This window comes from Ranitomeya imitator, chromosome 5, assembly GCF_032444005.1.
Source record: "Ranitomeya imitator isolate aRanImi1 chromosome 5, aRanImi1.pri, whole genome shotgun sequence".
Lineage (NCBI taxonomy): Eukaryota > Metazoa > Chordata > Amphibia > Anura > Dendrobatidae > Ranitomeya > Ranitomeya imitator.
The window spans coordinates 451,465,432-451,485,946 of record NC_091286.1 but is presented as its reverse complement, the minus strand read 5'-3'; the positions used below and the strand labels follow the sequence as shown (position 1 = coordinate 451,485,946).

The following is a 20,515-nucleotide window of genomic DNA, read 5'->3' as shown; positions in this document are numbered from 1 at the left end:
CGCCCATATGACCCAAAACCAGTCCCGCCAAATTCAGGTGACAGAGTCCCTTTAACCTTAACCCCTGCTATTTTGTCTCTTCTCCCTACATCCTCCTCCACTAATTAGCGTAATGGAATCACAAACAATTTCAATGTACAGGGTCTTGAAATTTGTGAAGGCAGCTCTGGATATAAGTAATGTAGTCCAGTAGTCAACAAAAAACAAACATTTTGCAATGACTTATCTGATGCAAGGTTTGCTAAAAGATGATTCCATAACCAATCATTGAAAGCTGTTATGTTTTCTGTTGTAAAATTGTGCCTTTTTGTATGTATGACGTATTTATTGTCCAATATTACTCGAAGCATAGGCAGTCATTAATAATCAAACTTGAGCTGAAAGAAAAAATCACCATGGCGGTTTTTGGCCTACCTTTTTCTAGTGCAAAGATTCTCCTCACTTTCACTCATCACTAGGGATCGGCTTGTCCCACCTTGACTTGCTTCATGCATGACTTCAATCTAGAGTTTATGGCAAATGAGAGATAAAAATAAGAATTCCATCCTTCTCTAATCAAAGCCACAAAGGCCCGAAAGAAGCCTAACCCAGCACTTTAGTTCTGCCTCTTCGATTATTAGCAATTGTCTAGACTAGTTTTGTTAAGTAAAACATTCTTCGTGAAAAAAAGAAAGCAAGTACTGTAATACTGTGTCCTGCCTAAAGATCAGCAAATACTACTTTCCAACTCTTTTGTCCCCATGGTAAGAAATGACCCAGTGATGACAGGAAGAATGTAGTTAAACGTATCGCCTTACCTTTATGCCACTTTTTGCCTTTTTATTGTTTCGTTTTCTTGACAGATCAGCTTCGGACAGGGACTTTGGAGGTGCAGAGGGAATATCTGGAGCTCTTCGAGTTGTAGCTAAGAAAAAAAAAAAAGTATATTTTACAAGTTATTAACTTCCTAACTACTAATGTTTAAGCCATGTATACAGTGGGGGGAAAAAAAGTATTTAGTCAGCCACCAATTGTGCAAGTTCTCTCACTTAAAAAGATGCAAGAGGCCTGTAATTGACATCATAGGTGGACCACAACTATGAGTGTGAAAATGAGAAAACAAATCCAGAAAATCACCTTGTCTGATTTGGCAAGATTTATTTTGCAAATTATGGTGGAAAATAAGTATTTGGTCATTAACAAAAGTTCAGCTCAATATTTTGTTATATATCCTTTGTTGGCAATGACAGTGGTCAAACGTTTTCTGTAAGTCTTCACAAGGTTGGCACACACTGTTGGTGGTATGTTTGCCCATTCCTCTATGCCGATCTCTAGAGCAGTGATGTTTTGGGCCTTTAGCTGAATAACACGGACTATCAACCCCATGCAAAGGTTTTCTGTGGGGTTGAGATCTGGAGACTGGCTAGGCCACTCCAGGACCTTCATATGCTTCTAATGAAGCCACTCCTTCTTTGCCCTGGCAGTGTGCTTGGGATCATTATCATGCTTAAAGACCCACCCACGTTTCATTTTCAATGCCCTTGCTCATAGAAGGAGGTTTGCACTCAAAATCTCACGATACATGGCCCCACTCATTCATGTACACGGATCAGTCATCCTGGTCCCCTTGCAGAGGAACACCCCCATGCTTCACAGTAGGTATGGTGTTCTTTGGATGCAAAACTGCATTCTGTCTCCTCCAAACACGAGTTTTGTTTCTTCCAAACAGCGCTACTTTGATTTCATCAAACCATATGACATTCTCCCAATACTCTTCTGTATAATCCAAATGCTCTCTAGCAAACTTCAGACAGGCCTGGACAACTACTAGCTTAAGCAAGAGGGTACGTCTGGCACTGCAGAATCTGAGTATCTGGCGGCATAGTGTGTTACTGATGGTAGCCTTTGTTACGGTGGTCCCAGCTCAATGCAAGTCATTCACTAGGTCCCCCCGTGTGGTTCTGGGATTTTTGCTCACCGTTCTTGTGATCATTTTGAACCCATGGGGTGAAATCTTGCATGGTGCCCCAGATCGATGGAGATTATCAGTGGTCTTGTATGTCTTCCATTTTCTTATTATTGCTCCCACAGTTGATTTCATCACACCAACTTGCTTGCCTATTGCAGATTCAGTCTTCCCAGCCTGGTGCAGGGTTACAATTTTGTTTCTGGTGTCCTTCGACCGCTCTTTGGTCTTCACCATAGTGGAGTTTGGAGTGTGACTGTTTGAGGTTATGTCTTTTACTGATAAGTTCAAACAGGTGCCATTACTACAGATAATGAGTGGAAAACAGAGATGCCTCTTAAAGGAACACTGTCACCTGAATTTGGAGGGAACAATCTTCAGCCATGGAGGCGGGGTTTTCGGGTGTTTGATACACCCTTTCCTTACCCGCTGGCTGCAATACTGGATTGAAGTTCATTCTCTGTCCGCCGTAGTACATGCCTGCACAAGGTAATCTTGCCTTGCACAGGCGTGTCCTATGGAGGACATAGATTGAACTTCAATCCAATATTGCAGCCAGCATGCAGCCAGCGGGTAAGGAAAGGGTGAATCAAACACCCAAAAACCCCGCCTCCATGGCTGAAGATTGTTCCCTCCAAATTCAGGTGACAGTGTCCCTTTAAAAAAGAAGTTACAGGTCAGCGGGAGCTGGAAATCTTGCATGTTTTTAGGTGACCAAATACTTATTTTCCACCTTAATTAACAAAATAAATCTTGCCAAATCAGACAAGGTGATTTTCTGGATTTGGTTTCTCATTTTGACTCTCATAGTTGTGGTCTACCTATGATGTCAATTACAGGCCTCTCCCATCTTTTTAAGTGGGAGAACTTGCACAATTGGTGGCTGACTAAATACTTTTTTTCCCCACTGTACATGTGATACTTTTATTCACTTTTGTAACCCGATCAAGAATTTAGTTTTTCCAGTTTTTAATTTTAGCTATCTGATTTAATACATTCACAACAATCTCATTACCATGAAATCATATGGTCATAAACACATAACTATATATGGTAATAATGGTTATCATGAAGCCAAGTATGAGTTACAATATCTTTTGTAGAAACCTGACAGCAGATGCATGCAGCCCAAACCACAAGTAACATGTATCAGACCAGGGCTGTATCAGTTCAGCCATGTATGTTTCACTCTCAAATGCTGCAGCAGTAGTTTACAAGCCACCAGAGATTGAGCTACACGGGTGACTAGTTGGACAGCCGGCTTCTTCCTGCCTGCTTCCCTGGAGTGACAAGTCTCTCCATACGTGTGCATGCAGGCAGAGACCTACCACTCGGTGGGGAGAAGCTTCCATGGAGCCGCCTATCTGACTAGTTTCTCATGCGGCTCAGTCTCCAGGGGCTTTTAAACTGGTTTTCTCTGAAATATATATATGGTATATATGACTGTAATCATGCAGCCCAGTAGCGTAGCTACCGGGGGGGGCAGAGGGGGCCATTGCCCCGGGCCCCACGCTCTGAGGGCGCCCCCCGGGAGCTACGCTACTGTAACTGCGCGCGCCGATGCAGTTACATTCTGCCGCAGAACAGGGAGAATCGATCTCCCTGCACTGCCGCTATGGGGCACCTGAGCAGGCGGGGGGCCCGGTGCCAGCAGTGGGCCTCCCGCCCGTCATCGCATGGTGAGCTGTATCGGCAGCTATGAGGGAAGCTGCGCTGAGCTCCTTCCCCCATTATCCCCCACACCGTCTGACAGCGGGCGTGATGACGTCACCGCCCAGCGCCCGCTGTCAGATGAGCAGGAGCAGGAAGCACCGCTGGAACAAGGAGTTAGAGAGGTGAGTATTTATTTACTGTGTTCTCTTTAAAGAGAACCTGTTTCCTGGAAAAAACTCTATTAACCTACAGATATGGAGTTAATCTGCATGTTAAAGGGGTTTTCCCAATAACAAAGTTAATTTTAAACTTGATTTTAACCAATTCATCTTGAAATAATAATATACACAATTGGATATGTTTAAAAAGCGGATTCATTCACCGCCCTGTATATACAGAGAGGGCGGAAATCGAGCCTCTGGCTCTGACTGACAGCACAGCAGCTGCGCATTAGGGCCGGCTGTCAGTCAGGATCAGGGGCGCTGTTACAGCCGCCGTTCTCTACACACAGCGGTGACCGAAGCCGCGCCGGCACCACCCCATGACAATCCACAACACTATTGGAGGAGGGGAATAAAGATAACTTCCTCCCGGCAGTGTGGGTCTAAGTGCCGAGGCCGGGCAGCTTAACAATGCTATTAACCTGCAGATTAACCCAATATCTGCAGGCTAATACAGTTTTTTTTCAAGTGACAGCAGCTTTCTTCTCTACATGAATGCTCGGCCCCCGTGTTCTTGTATATGGGGGAGTTGGGAGAGGTCGCAGACAGCCATCTTGTGTGCATAGATAAAATATAGCGCAGATTGTATTCAACTGTAAATAATAATGAATAACATTTCTTTAATTTTTGTATACCCTGTATCCATTCTATAGCGATTATGTTCACTTCTTTTCTTTGAAGGGTAGATTTAAACGATGGTTAATATTTTCTTTAAATGACAGGTGCCGCAATTTTTATTTTTGTATTACTAATTATGTAATCAATTATTTGTGATACAAAATGAAATGCATTAATTTAACTTTTTTTTTTTTAATTTATTAACGTCTTCAGCCAATGGGGGCTGCCATTTACATTTGGTGGTGTGTAAGTGTCTGAGCACGACCCTTAGAGACACCTCAAATACGGCAGCCCCTGTACATATACATAGGAGACTGCAGTCGGTGTCCAACCGCATCACCTGTATTGTGGCTGCCTCCATCTGTGGCCTGGGCTGTCTAGGTCACAGCTGTGGGAGGAGATGGGCACCATTTTTTTTGAAGCCCGCAGCTATGCTTGACTTTCCCCTTGTCACCGCCCACAGTGCTCAGACTGCTGATCGCTGCTCCCTGCTGAGTTATCATCATGCGGCTGTGCTCTGATCACTGGCATACCGTAACTTTGCTATATCAGTGTATCTAAAGCGCACCGCCCCAGAGACCTGTATCTAATGCCCATCACATTACACTACTGCTCCCGTAGAAGTGGACAGAGCTGCGTCATAAATTATCGCTGCTCCCCTAAAAGTGGACAAAGCGGTGTTGCACATTCCACCACTCCTCCCCTAGAAGTGGATGGAGCGGTGTCACAAATTACACCACTGCTTCCATAGAAGTGGACAGTGCGGTGTCAACATTACCACTGATCCCCTAAAAGTGGATGGAGCGGTGCCACACATTACACCACTGCTCCCATAGAAGTGGACAGTGCGGTGTCAACATTACCACTGATCCCCTAAAAGTGGATGGAGCGGTGCCACACATTAAACCACTGCTCCCATAGAAGTGGACAGTGCGGTGTCAACATTACCACTGATCCCCTAAAAGTGGATGGAGCGGTGCCACACATTACACCACTGCTCCCATAGAAGTGGACAGTGCGGTGTCAACATTACCACTGATCCCCTAAAAGTGGATGGAGCGGTGTCACAAATTACACCACTGCTCCCATAGAAGTGGAAAATGCGGTGTCAACATTACCACTGATCCCCTAAAAGTGGATGGAGCGGTGCCACACATTACACCACTGCTTCCATAGAAGTGGACAGTGCGGTGTCAACATTACCACTGATCCCCTAAAAGTGGATGGAGCTGTGCCACACATTACACCACTGCTCCCATAGAAGTGGACAGTGCGGTGTCAACATTACCACTGATCCCCTAAAAGTGGATGGAGCGGTGCCACACATTACACCACTGCTTCCATAGAAGTGGACAGTGCGGTGTCAACATTACCACTGATCCCCTAAAAGTGGATGGAGCGGTGCCACACATTACACCACTGCTTCCATAGAAGTGGACAGTGCGGTGTCAACATTACCACTGATCCCCTAAAAGTGGATGGAGCGGTGCCACACATTACACCACTGCTCCCATAGAAGTGGACAGTGCAGTGTCAACATTACCACTGATCCCCTAAAAGTGGATGGAGCGGTGCCATACATTACACCACTTCCATAGAAGTGGACAGTGCAGTGTCAACATTACCACTGATCCCCTAAAAGTGGATGGAGCGGTGCCACACATTACACCACTGCTCCCATAGAAGTGGACGGAGTGATGTCAAACATTCCATACATTAGATATTGTGTATCTAATCTCATCCTGTGTGATACACTCCACTGAGCTCTCTTATCCTTGTATAAACGCCCAGAAGCCATTATTAACTTATCTCGTGTTTAGTCAACAATTCACCAAATGCAGAAACTCCACATCAAGGCATTACACATATTAAGTAATGAATTGCATGAGTGTAAACATGTGAGCACAAATTGTGGATGATGGACAATGTGAACAGAAATTGCTCACACGCAGCTGTGTTTACCAATAACTCCGTTTCCCACGGATTAATTTGGGGAAGCCTTAACAGTGTCCTTATTAAAACAAAAAGCCATGGACGGGCTGATCCGGTCTCTCTTTTATGCTAAGAATTTTATATTTTAATTTTGTAATTGGAGTGGACACTCTTCATTTATTTGGTGGGCAGCCACCTCATGGTGGGCAGCCATCTATGAAAATGTATTACTCTTCCTCATGAAGTAAAAGTGCAAGTTCTTTTCAGATCTGCTTTCAAAAATAAAACCTTATTGCTGATGATGTTGTCAATTTAATGTTTATAGAAACGATAATTAATTTGTGAAATGTAATACCTGATGAACACTTGCAGGTACTCTTGATGGCCATGCCTCACCATACTATGTAAATATATTCTGCATTTGTCATCTTATTTGGATCTCAAGAACCGGCTACAGATGGTTTATGTGCCGCTAACCGAGCATCACCCAGGACGCAGATTCATGTGTACAAGATTCTTTTAATTCTTCCAAAAAGAGAAATCGGGGCCAGTGCTTGTATTTTATGCTTTTATTGCTCCGATTTATCCACATATGCATTTTCCAAAAACACAATATCACAGCAACAAAAAATGGTTTGAAAAAGTTTCGTTTCTGAAGACATCAGTATATTCAATGCAAAACTCCTGCGGCACATGAGTAATATGGAAAGTACTATGGAGCGCAGCCACCCGGGGTGGTTACAGAAACCATACAGAATGTTATCGCAAAGTGGCATTGAACTTTCCTGTGTAGCAGACTTTCCGTCCACCAGAGGACTGAAGAAGGAGGTGGTTACACGCTATCTTCCATCTGTTGGCAAACTCTCTCCCACAACACGCTATGCTTTTATTATAGCTCAGCAACCTCTCTGCATTTTTCTTTTTTTGCTTTTTTTCCGCTAATACCCCCCCCACCATCCATTACTGACTAAGTACTACTTAACCTATTCACCAGCTCCCTGCTGCTGCTGCTTTGGTCTCTGAACTTTGGCTATAGCGGTGACATTATGCCAGCGTTGTGCGTCACTGCTCTGGCCAATCTCTGAGCTCAGCGGCGCGTGGCGTCAACCTAGACACAGCCGCTAATGCTGAATGATTCGCTACAGTGGGTGATGCGTGTTACCAGAACACCGAAACGGGAGCCAACGCTAGACTTAGGGAATGTGAATGCAGCAGTCATGATAGTTGCCACCCACAGCTTACTGTGTACATGGTATAGCGACACAGAGCTGGTAATCAGTACTGGGAGTGTGGTTGGACTACCCTGCACGTGCATAGTTGTCCTGTAATGATAATCTCTTGCTGATAAAAATGCTGATTGTATCGAAACAGCAAAACATAGGCCAATAAGTGACACATCGCCGTAGTCAAGGTATTTGCCTCTGTGTCATGATGCTCTTAGATTATATTGCAAAATCTTATGGATAGTTTCCCTTGAAAGCTGGCCATCCCCTGTTAAACCCACTTATTTCAGTAAGCCCAGTATTATCTGTTGCCCATTAACTCTTTAAAATGTTTTTTTTTTTAGTAAGGTAGTATAAGAGTTTGATTGGAGAAAGACAGTGTCTGACCAAAGGGTCTGAATACTTATGATCATGTGATATTTCAGTTTTACTTTTTTTATTAAATTAGCAAAAATTTCTACATTTCTGTTTTTTTCAGTGAAGATGAGGTGCAGAGTGTACATTAATGTGAAAAAAATGAATTTTTTTTTTAATTTACCAAATGGTTGCAATGAAACAAAGAGTGAAAAATTTAAAGGGGTCTGAATACTTTCCATACCCACTGTATATCATTTACCGTATATACTCGAGTATAAGCCGAGATTTTCAGCCCAAATTTTTGGGCTGAAAGTGCCCCCCTCGGCTTATACTCGAGTCACGGTAGCGGTGGGGTCGGCAGGTGAGGGGGTGAGGGCGCTGGGGTATACTTACCTAGTCCCAGCGATCCTCGCGCTGTCCCTGCCGTCCCACGGGCTTCGGCGCTGCAGTTTCTTCCTCTCTTCAGCGGTCACGTGGGACCGCTCATTACAGAAATGAATAAGCGGCTCCACCTCCCATAGGGGCGGAGCCGCTTATTCATTTCTCTAATCAGCGGTGCCGGTGACCGCTGATAGAGAAAGAAGCTGCGGCACCGAAGACAGGAGGGGACAGCGCGAGGATCGCCAGGACTAGGTGAGTATAGCATATTCACCTGTCCTCGTTCCAGCCGCCGGGCGCCGATCCATCTTCCCGGCCGGCGCCTCCATCTTCCCGGCGTCTCTGCTCTCTGACTGTTCAGGCAGAGGGCGCGATGACGCATACAGTGTGCGCGGCGCCCTCTGCCTGATCAGTCAGAGCAGAGACGCCGGGAAGATGGAGGCGCCGGAACGAGACGCCGGGAGCTGCAATCAAGGGAGGTGAGTATGTGTTTTTTTTTCTTTATTGCGGCAGCGGCGGCACAAATTTATGTGGAACATCTATGGGGCACAGTGAACGGTGCAGAGCACCGTATATGGCACAGCACAGCTATGGGGCACAGTGAACGGTGCAGAGCACCGTATATGGCACATCTATGGGGCACAGTGAACGGTGCAGAGCACCGTATATGGCACAGCACAGCTATGGGGCACAGTGAACGGTGCAGAGCACCGTATATGGCACAGCACAGCTATGGGGCACAGTGAACGGTGCAGAGCACCGTATATGGCACATCTATGGGGCACAGTGAACGGTGCAGAGCACCGTATATGGCACAGCACAGCTATGGGGCACAGTGAACGGTGCAGAGCACCGTATATGGCACAGCACAGCTATGGGGCACAGTGAACGGTGCAGAGCACCGTATATGGCACAGCACAGCTATGGGGCACAGTGAACGGTGCAGAGCACCGTATATGGCACAGCACAGCTATGGGGCACAGTGAACGGTGCAGAGCACCGTATATGGCACAGCTATGGGGCACAGTGAACGGTGCAGAGCACCGTATATGGCACAGCTATGGGGCACAGTGAACGGTGCAGAGCACCGTATATGGCACAGCTATGGGGCACAGTGAACGGTGCAGAGCACCGTATATGGCACAGCACAGCTATGGGGCACAGTGAACGGTGCAGAGCACCGTATATGGCACAGCTATGGGGCACAGTGAACGGTGCAGAGCACCGTATATGGCACATCTATGGGGCACAATGAACGGTGCAGAGCACCGTATATGGCACAGCTAGGGGGCATAATGAACGGTGCAGAGCACTATATGGTTCACACCTATGGGGAAATATGAACGGTGCAGAGCACTATATGGCACAGCTATGGGGAAATAATGATCTATTTTTATTTTTGAAATTCACCGGTAAATGCTGCATTTCCACCCTAGGCTTATACTCGAGTCAATAAGTTTTCCCAGTTTTTTGTGGCAAAATTAGGGGGGTCGGCTTATACTCGGGTCGGCTTATACTCGAGTATATACGGTATATTTACAGACATCAATCCTGTATACAATCCATATATGCTACAAATGTTCATCTTGTACGTTTCCTGTTGGATGTGACAAGGGTTTCTGTGATCTAAGATATCATATCTATTTCTCACAGTTCACGTTATAATTTCTCATGAGTAATAAAGGGAAACATTTTAAAAAACGTGTCTTTTTAAGAAATTGGTCGTAAATATTCGGAGTGGTCTCTTCTCTCCAAACATTCTCTATTCTAAGCAAATTTCCTAGTAACGCACTAAATATTTCCATTGAATAAGATTACTCAGAAATATTTATTTTCCTTTGAACTTTCCTCTGAGAATAAACTTTTATATATAAAACATTGCCTGGATGTCATAAAGATTTTTGTGCATTGACCTCTGTAATATAGTCTACATTAGTTTGGATTCAGGGACTGTGGTTGCGTGCATAGAAATACATGCAGCCGCACGCTCCGGTCCGAGTGCCGGCAGCAGTGCCGGGTATTGAGGCGAGAGACAAGCGCAAGTTTCTCGCATAGCACTCGCAAGTGTGACCCCGGCCTAATAATAGAGCTCAGGGTGAGCCAGATGAGCATCTATCCAATTCATTACTAGGCTTTCCAAATAAGGCACTTCTCTCAATCGGGCTCAGAACGAGTCATTGACAGATTTAACTGAAAATTCTGCAGTCTGCTATGTACAGTTATGCATAGAGGCTGTAGAAGCCAAATGGTCCAATAATTTTAAAGATCCCCTACTGCAAAAATGTTTTTTTCTTAGCTAAACACACATTAGTTTAACTGAAAAACAACATTTACCAAATGTGTCCATATGATTGAAATTCTGTCACCTAATTTTTCGCATATAAGCTGCGGCCACCGCCATTAGGGGCTTATCTACAGCATTCTGTAATGCTGTAGATAAGCCCCCGATGTAACCTGAAAGATAAGAAAAACAAGTTAGATTATACTCACCCAGGGGTGCTTTGGTGCGGTCCGGGTCCGATGGGCATCGCAGGTGCAGGTCCAGTGCCTCCCATCATCATGCGATAACGTCCTCTTCCTTGCTTCTGTCGCGGCTCTTGCGCAGGCGTAATTCTCTGCCTTGTTGTGGGCAGATAGAAGTACTGTAGTGCGCAGGAGCCGGGAAAGCTCAGAGAGGCCCAGCGCCTGCGCACTGCAGTACTTTACCCTGCCCTCAATGAGGCAAATCAGTACACCTGTGCAGGAGCCGCGACATGAACCAAAGGAGGATGATGACATCGTATGTAGATGGGAGGCGCCAGACCCGAGACACCCATCGGATCGCACCAGAACTGCCCCCAAGTGAGTATAATCTAACTTGTTTTTCTTATCTTTCAGGTTACATCGGGGGCTTATCTACAGCATTACAGAATGCTTGTAGATAAGCCCCTAATGGCGGTGGCCGCAGCTTATATGCGAAAAATGAGGTGACAGATTTCCTTTAACATAAAAAGTACTGTAATTTTTTCTTAAATTCTTGATGTTACATACAGGTATTAATAGATTGGCTTGGATTAATAATAAAATGTTTGCATTGTTGCTTTTGAGATCAGTTTAGCATGAAAAGTGCATTTCATATCATGAATTCATTATGAACTGATCTAAAGTCTTAGTGAAACCCTATAAAAGTAACCCATAGATACCTGACATGAGGAAACTGACTATAAACTCAGGATTACACCAGGAGTGTAGCTATAATGGGTACAGCGGTAACAATTGCACCTAGGCCCTGCGGCCTGATAGGGGGCAAAGGACCTTGGCCACAGTAGAAAAAAATAAAATCCACAATTTTTAAATGGCACATGGCCAGTGTGTGTGGATCAATTGTGCTGATTTTCATCATTTGACAATACTATCACTGTGACCTAGTCCAGCACACAGGTGGATTAGTAGGAGGGCAATCTGGGCTTTTACCCAAGGCCACAAGGGACTGCCCACATTATGTTTTGTGCACCACCAATTTGTTCGTATCTTGGTAGGGAGCTTTCTTGGCGTGGCCGATGATGCAGAATGGTAGCGCAGCTCCAGGGAAGCTCCCGTCACCTCTGCTGTTACATACCAGCCTGATGACATCATTGCGCTAACATGTACGCGCCGGCCAGTAGAAGTGGAGCCTTGGAGACCGGAGCAGAGCGCCAGGGGAATGGGAGCGAGGTGAGTATGTCTGTATGCGTGTTTTTTATTTGTATTAATGTGTATGGGATGGGAGGGCTCATATTATATATAGGAGGCTATGTGTGGGCACATACTGAATATAGGGAACAATGTGGGGGCTCATACTGTATATAGGAGGCTATATAGGGGCTCATACTGCATATAGGAGGCTATATAATGGCTCATACTGTAGTATATAGAAGGCTATAAATGGGCACATACTGCATATAGGGAACTCATACTGCATATAGGAGGCTATATAGGGGCTCATACTGCATATAGGAGGCTATATAATGGCTCATACTGTATATAGGAGGCTATAAATGGGCACATACTGCATATAGGGAACTATGTGTGGGCTCATACTGCATATAGGAGGCTATATAATGGCTTATACTGTATATAGGAGGCTATAAATGGGTCATACTGTATATAGGAGGCTTTATAGGGGCTCATACTGTATATAGAAGGCTATATGATGGCTAATACTATAGGAGGCTTTGTACTTGCTCATACTGCATATAGGAGACTATATAGGGGCTCAAACTATGCATAAACAAGGGACTATATGTGGGCACATACCGCATATAGGGAGTTATGTGTGGACTCAAACTGCATATAGGAGGCTATATAAGGGCTTATACTGTATATTGGAGGCTATATGCAGGCTCATACTGTGTAGAACAGGGGCACCATATCATTTCAACTTAGGGCGCCAACCTACGCTCAGGTAGTGTGAATGGCAAAACTAGTCCCTATCTCCCCTTATGTGTGCGCCTTTTTCTTGTTTTAAATCATTTTTTTCTGTGCATGTGTGTGCATTTATGTCTTTATGTATATGGTTTATAAACTAACTAAATAAAGATAGAATGTTTTAAGTTTTCTTTTTATGGTTTACATGTATAAAAGCCCCGTAGGATGATTGCTTTGATTATTGATTGAGGGCGCTATGCGGTGAGTCATACTGTATATAGCGGGACTTCGACATACTTAATTCTGCTCAATATTAAGTCACACAATTATTAATGATTTGTTGATATTATATTAATATTGAGCAAAATTAATTTAAGCCTATTGGTTTATTGGTTTGGCCTCCACAATAGTCACAGTCTCTCATGTGGCCCCTTGGGAAAATTAATCTGCCACCCTTGCTCTACTTTGTATAGCGCTATGTTATATATCGTGCTATAAATAAGGGAAAGAAGCTATCTCTGACATTTTACGTATACGGATGTGCCCTAGAGCACCTGTGTATTACTTACATGATCTATCAAAGGGGATCATGTGACATGTCCCAGGATCAGGGTGGATAAAAAACAATGGTTTTTTTTAAAAAAATCAAAAAAATCGTATTTTTTTTATTTAAATCGGATTTTTTTTATTTAAATCGGATTTTTTTGATTTAAATCGGATTTTTTTCAATAAACTGCTTTTTGAGGAAAATATTTTACCATCCAAAGGTTCTTCCATCATGAGATAAAGCTGAGTTGTTTAACTCGGTAGAATAAAGGCTGTATATGTGTAACATTCACAATGCCATGCTCTTCCAGAGGTTTCTGTAGGATTAGTGGGCAGTTTCTCTCCTATATTATCACAGACGCTCGCTTTACTTACGCAGTTCTCAAAACTGAATTTGACTCCGCAGAGGTCCCAGCCTCTTCTTCACGGCAAAAATGTTACAACATGAACAGGGTTGAGAAAAAGACCTTAATCCTATTGTTCTACAAACAATGAATACAGAATCAACCCCTTCAGTGCCAAGTCCAAGAAGTTAGACAATATGTTTCTGATTGTTTGGAGTGGAATAGATCTGCACAACACAAGAAGAATGTGAATCTAAGTGTGAGGAGGAGGAAGGGCAAGCAGACAAGAAAATGAAAGTGAAACTTTGAGCACAATACTGCAGCATAGCCAAAGGCAGACAAGTCTGGATCTGTTTGTGTGTACGATCTGAGGTTAATTACATTCTTTCCTTATAATGGCAGCAGGCCGTAAAAGAGACCCAGTTTGGGAATATTTTAATGAAGCTCCTTCGCCTATCGGTAAGGCAGGCATGCGTGCAAAATGCAAACGATGCAACAAAGAGATGCAAGGCCTGGTGGCGCGAATGAAGCAACATCATGAGAAGTGCGGTGATGAAGATGACCAAAGAAACACTTCTGAACAGGCAGGATCTTCAGGTTGGTAAACCTTTTATTGAATCCTATTTCTAAAGACTGAACTGTCATGTGTGAGAAAATTATATTTCTTATTATTACTGCATGTTACTGTCATTTGGTACAGTTATGAAGAAAAACAAATTTTCCTTTTGGGGCAGGGGCAGTGATGTGTTGTGTACAATAAGCAGAAATTGTATAAACAATAAAATAACAGCATTGACTTTTTTTGTTTAGGGGAATTCATGGATTCTGGAAACTATCCACCTCCAAGATCACCATCATCCTGTTCTACAGTTTCAGAGTTATCCATCCAGGATAGTGCTTCATTAGCAGCAGCATCATCATCAGACACCCACAGCCACATATCACCATCACCCAAAAGGAAGAAAAAACCTTTACCTCCTGGAACCACCATAGATAGGTTTGTGATAAGAACTAGCAGATTAGAAAAAGAGTTGATTGATGAAAAAATGGCCCAGTTTATTTATGCAACGAACTCTTCTTTCCGTCTGACTGAGAACCCACATTTCATTAATATGGTTCAGTCACTGAGACCAGGATACAGTCCACCCAGCAGAGCTGATGTTGCAGGGAAACTGCTGGATCAAGTGTATGACAGAGAAATGGAGCAATGTGCAACAGCTCTGGAGGGTAAAATTGTTAACCTAAGTATTGATGGGTGGAGTAATGTTCACAATGATCCTATTGTATGTGCTTGTATAACAACAGAAGAAGGTAAAGTCTTCCTTGCACAAACAACCGATACGTCAGGAAATGCACACACAGCAGAATACTTACAAGAAGTGGCAGTAAAAGCTATAACGACATGTGAACAAAAATTCAAATGTCTAGTACGCAGTTTGGTCACTGACAATGCTGAAAACGTATCCAAGATGAGAAGAGATTTAGAAGAGCAGGGAGGGAATACAAAGCTGCTAATAACATATGGTTGCAGTGCTCATTTGCTGCACCTCTTAGCCAAAGACTTAAGTGTTCCAGAAATAAAGGCTAATGTTGTTGAAATTGCTAAATACTTCCGTAATAATCATTTTGCTGCAGCAGCTCTGAAAAGGATGGGTGGAACCAAGCTAACGCTCCCACAAGATGTTAGATGGAACTCTGTGGTGGACTGTTTTGAGCAGTATATCAAAAACTGGCCTATTCTGATGACACTTTGTGAAGAAAATCGAGATAAAATAGATGGCACTGTCACAGCCAAAATCCTCAACATTGGGCTTAAGAGAAATGTTGAACATATGCTGAGCTTCCTGAAACCCATCTCTCAAGCTTTAAACAAAATACAGAAAAATAGCTGTTTTATTGCGGATGCTGTTGAAATTTGGAAGGAACTGAGTGAACACTTAAAAACAGAACTACACATGGACAGAATTAAATTACAAGCAGTAAACAAACGAATGGGACAAGCACTGAATCCAGCTCATTTTTTGGCAAATATTGTCAATATCCAATATCAGGGTCAAAACCTAAGTGCTGAGGAAGAGGAGTTAGCTATGACATGGGTATCCAGCAATCATCCATCTTTAATGCCAACTATAATAAACTTCAGAGCTAAGGGGGAACCATTCAAGAAATATATGTTTGCTGAAGATATTTTAAGGAAGGTCACACCAGTAAACTGGTGGAAGTCACTTAAGCGCTTGGATTCAGAGACTGTTCAAGTAATGATTTCACTTTTAACAGCAGTAGCTTCTTCTGCAGGCGTTGAAAGAATATTCTCTTCCTTTGGACTCATTCATTCTAAATTGAGAAATCGGTTGGGACCCAATAAAGCAGGAAAGCTTGTTTTTCTTTTCCAGATTATGAATAGGAACAAAGAAGAAGATGATGATGATGAAGATGACGACAAGTGAGCTACAGAGGACAGCAGGGGCAGTAGTATTTAAGTTTTTCATGTGTCGGCTGGGCTGACAGTCTAAGTTTCTTATAATATATATAAATTTTGTTTAGCCAAATTAGTTAACAAACATGGATGTTTGTTTAAGCAAATAACTTATGCTGTAATGTTGTTATTGTTTCAGTTGAATAAATCTATTTAAATTGTTATTAAGGTCAGGATTATTTTTCTACTTCCTAAGTACAACAGAACAGTGGTGTCCAAATATGAATGATTAACCCATTAAACTGGGGAGAAAAAAGTAATATAAAAAGTGATTCTAAAAATCTTCATCTACTTGCATGTTAAAGTAGCAAGAACTAGTTTAGGTAGAAACTTTGATTTAAATCACTGATTTAAATCAAGCCTTACTGACTAGTGATTTAAATCGTAATTTAAATCGTGATTTAAATCAGATTTAAATCAAATCCACCCTGCCCAGGATACATCAGGTACTTGGGGGGCACACCTTCTAAACTACCCAGGACCCTGGCTACTCCTCCTTGGTACAGCATATAATAATATATTTGAGATAGTGCAGTATTTACTCAACAGAACACACTTGGACATTTGTAAATGGTGGGTTTGCGGAGATTGTAGTCAGAAGATAAACAATGTAGTATAATGTTATCTGACCCCCAATAAGCCCTATTCAGGCTGGGAAAGAATAATAGACATAACTTTATTATTGCTGGTAGCTTGGTATTTGCAGAGTAAAATAACTAGAGATGATTTACACGATTGATCATTGTTTATGATATTGTGTCACTGATGATATTGACTATATATACTATTCTATGCCTGGGAGGTTTCTTATATACTATGCCGTGGGCAGCACGGAGGCACAGTGGATAGCACAGCAGCCTTGCAGTGCTGGAGTCCTGGGTTCAAGCCCCACTAAGGACATCTGCAAATAGTTTGTATGTTCTCTCCGTGTGCGTGGGTTTCCTCCGGGTACTCCGGTTTCCTCCCACATTCCAAAGACATACTGATAGGGAATTTGGATTGTGAGCCCCATCGGGTACAGCGATGATAATGTGTGCAACCTGTAAAGCACTGTGGAATATGTTAGCGCTATATAGAAATAAAGATTATTATATTATTATTATTATTATGCTATGCCTGGGAGGTTTCTTCCATGTTTCACCTTGAGATGTGTCTTATCTAACTCCAGATAAGAATAAGCTGCCAAGTAAATCAATCTGTCAGTCACTGCTACAATAAACTCACACCAGTTCACAATAATATTAGAATATTTAAGTATTCAGTTCCAGACAAATATTGATACAGAAGGAATCATTCTGTACATAGGAAGAATTTCTCCCTAATTGAGGATTGCTCCTACTTGCAAGTGGCTTCACTGGAGGTATTTCTTGGTATTTCCTTATATAAAAAGATTAAAGGCTAAACTTGAGAGTGCTAAAAATCAATCACATAAAGGTCCATTTTTACAAGCTGATAATTGACAATCGCCAATAAAAGTGCTGTTAACAGCTTACCAGCAACTACAGAAAAGTATTTACGTATAATGTAGTCATGTATACAATTCTAAATGTATTGCTTTCCTGCTTGATGGAATATAGATAACACTCGTAGAATAATAATTGGGAAGGTAGGTATGGAAAATGTGTGTTAAGGCAGGGCACACATGTTGAGGCCGCTCCATTGCTTGCATTGTTAAAGGGAAGTGATCATCAGAAAATTAAATAGTGTTTAAAGAGAAGCTCTTTAGACTACATCGACCTTTTGCATCAGGAAACAACAAATGTACATAGACACAATGGTGAGACATGGACATTTTTGTATTGAGCGGGTGAAAAGGGCATTGTAAAGGGAGAGGAGCAAGGTTAGGCATGACATTGTTTATTGTGAATAGTTGATCCTGTGTTACCAACTGTGTATGGAGGAGTTACCAGCCATTGTAATCTTGCCTATGATGATAAGGAGCCGTGCTGAAAACTCTCCCTGAAAGGACGGGAAAAATCAGTATAAAATAGCACTAATGGCCAGTGTGAGAATTGAAGATTACTATATACAGTTCTGCTCAAAAGTTTCCATACCCCAGCAGAATTTTTGCTTTCTTGGCCTTTTTTCAGAGAGTATGAATGATAACACCAAAACATTTTCTCCACTCATGCTTAGTGGTTGGGTGAAGCAATTGGGTGAAGTAACTGGTGAAGTTGGGTGAAGTAACTGGCTTAGTGATAGAAAGCAGAGGGTGGTTATAAATGGTATAGTCTCTAACTGGGTCGCTGTGACCAGTGGGGTACCGCAGGGGTCAGTATTGGGACCTGTTCTCTTTAACATATTCATTAATGATCTGGTAGAAGGTTTACACAGTAAAATATCGATATTTGCAGATGATACAAAACTATGTAAAGCAGTTAATACAAGAGAAGATAGTATTCTGCTACAGATGGATCTGGATAAGTTGGAAACTTGGGCTGAAAGGTGGCAGATGAGGTTTAACAATGATAAATGTAAGGTTATACACATGGGAAGAGGGAATCAATATCACCATTACACACTGAACGGGAAACCACTGGGTAAATCTGACAGGGAGAAGGACTTGGGGATCCTAGTTAATGATAAACTTACCTGGAGCAGCCAGTGCCAGGCAGCAGCTGCCAAGGCAAACAGGATCATGGGGTGCATTAAAAGAGGTCTGGATACACATGATGAGAGCATTATACTGCCTCTGTACAAATCCCTAGTTAGACCGCACATGGAGTACTGTGTCCAGTTTTGGGCACCGGTGCTCAGGAAGGATATAATGGAACTAGAGAGAGTACAAAGGAGGGCAACAAAATTAATAAAGGGGATGGGAGAACTACAATACCCAGATAGATTAGCGAAATTAGGATTATTTAGTCTAGAAAAAAGACGACTGAGGGGCGATCTAATAACCATGTATAAGTATATAAGGGGACAATACAAATATCTCGCTGAGGATCTGTTTATACCAAGGAAGGTGACGGGCACAAGGGGGCATTCTTTGCGTCTGGAGGAGAGAAGGTTTTTCCACCAACATAGAAGAGGATTCTTTACTGTTAGGGCAGTGAGAATCTGGAATTGCTTGCCTGAGGAGGTGGTGATGGCGAACTCAGTCGAGGGGTTCAAGAGAGGCCTGGATGTCTTCCTGGAGCAGAACAATATTGTATCATACAATTATTAGGTTCTGTAGAAGGACGTAGATCTGGGGATTTATTATGATGGAATATAGGCTGAACTGGATGGACAAATGTCTTTTTTCGGCCTTACTAACTATGTATGTTACTATGTTACTATTTATTGTCAAACTACTGTGTTTTCTCTTTTTAAATCATAATGACAACCTCACTTAAATGTAACTCTCATCATTCTTCCCTCGATTGCCAGCAGAGCAGAGGAGAATGATGAGAGCCATGTTCAGGACCTGGCGCCAGGGAACAGCGCTTACTGTAACGCTTCTTCCCTGGCGCCGATGCCAGCATCCCGTGGAAACACACTGACATGTGCACAGACCCATTCACTTGAATAGGCAAATAGAGCTTCATACCTCCCGAGTCTCTCCGTATGGCTAAGTAGTACTGTACAGCCACATATGGGATATTGCCAAGTTCAGTAGAAATTGTGGGACAAATGTTGGTGCTGATTTTACCCACTTCTTGTGTGAAAATGTAAAATCTGGGGCTAAAACAAAATTTTGGGAATAAAAATGTAGTTATTTTGTCTAAACTGCTTAATGGTATAAAATTCTGTGTCACACCCATGGTGTCACTATGATCACTGCACCCCTAGATGAGTTCATTGAGAGGTGTAGTTCGTAAAATGGGGTCACTTATGGGGCGTTCTGCTGTTCTGGCACCTCATGGGCTCTCCCAGTGGTTCATGGCAGCGGCAAACCATAACAGTAAAATCTGTCACTCCTTACCTTCTGAGCTTTGCATTGTGCCTGAAGAATATTTCTCGATTACATGTAGGCTATTGGCGCAGTCAGGAATAAATGGACCTCAGTTTGTTGTAAAAAAAAATTCCTATTAGCTCTTAGAAAACTTGAAAACTTGGAGCTAAAACAACATTTTAGTGGTATAAAATTCTGTGAGGCACATGTGGCGTTAATATGATCACTGCACCCCTAGATTAATTGGAGAGTGTAGTATGTAAAATCAGTTTACAATGGGGGGTTCTGTTGTTCTGGCACCTCAGGGGCTCTGCCAATGTGACATGGCACCCTCAAACCATTCCAGCAAAAGCCTCTTCCCTTCCGAGCTTTGGACTGTGTCACAAAAGTAGTATTCCTCTATATAAGGGGTATCAGCGTACTCAAGAGAAATTGCACAACTTTTGGGGTCCAATTTCTCCTGCTACCCTTGGTAAAATAAAAATTGGGTCCGAAAATATCATTTTTGTGGAAAAAACATGATTTTTTTTATTTTAACGGCTCTTTGTTATAAACTTCT

General features: G+C 42.7%; 1 protein-coding gene across 1 annotated transcript in view; it reads right to left on the bottom strand.

Annotated features, from left to right (window-relative positions):
• The window catches only part of MCF2L2 (MCF.2 cell line derived transforming sequence-like 2), a 516,938-nt gene that overhangs the window by 308,576 nt on the left and 187,847 nt on the right, over window positions 1–20,515 (bottom strand). Inside the window, exons 14-15 of the mRNA XM_069727236.1 lie at window positions 798–904; window positions 415–503 (exon numbers count right to left, since the gene is read on the bottom strand). Of these exons, the coding sequence (XP_069583337.1) occupies window positions 415–503; window positions 798–904 (196 nt within the window). The remainder of the gene's footprint in view (window positions 1–414; window positions 504–797; window positions 905–20,515) is intronic.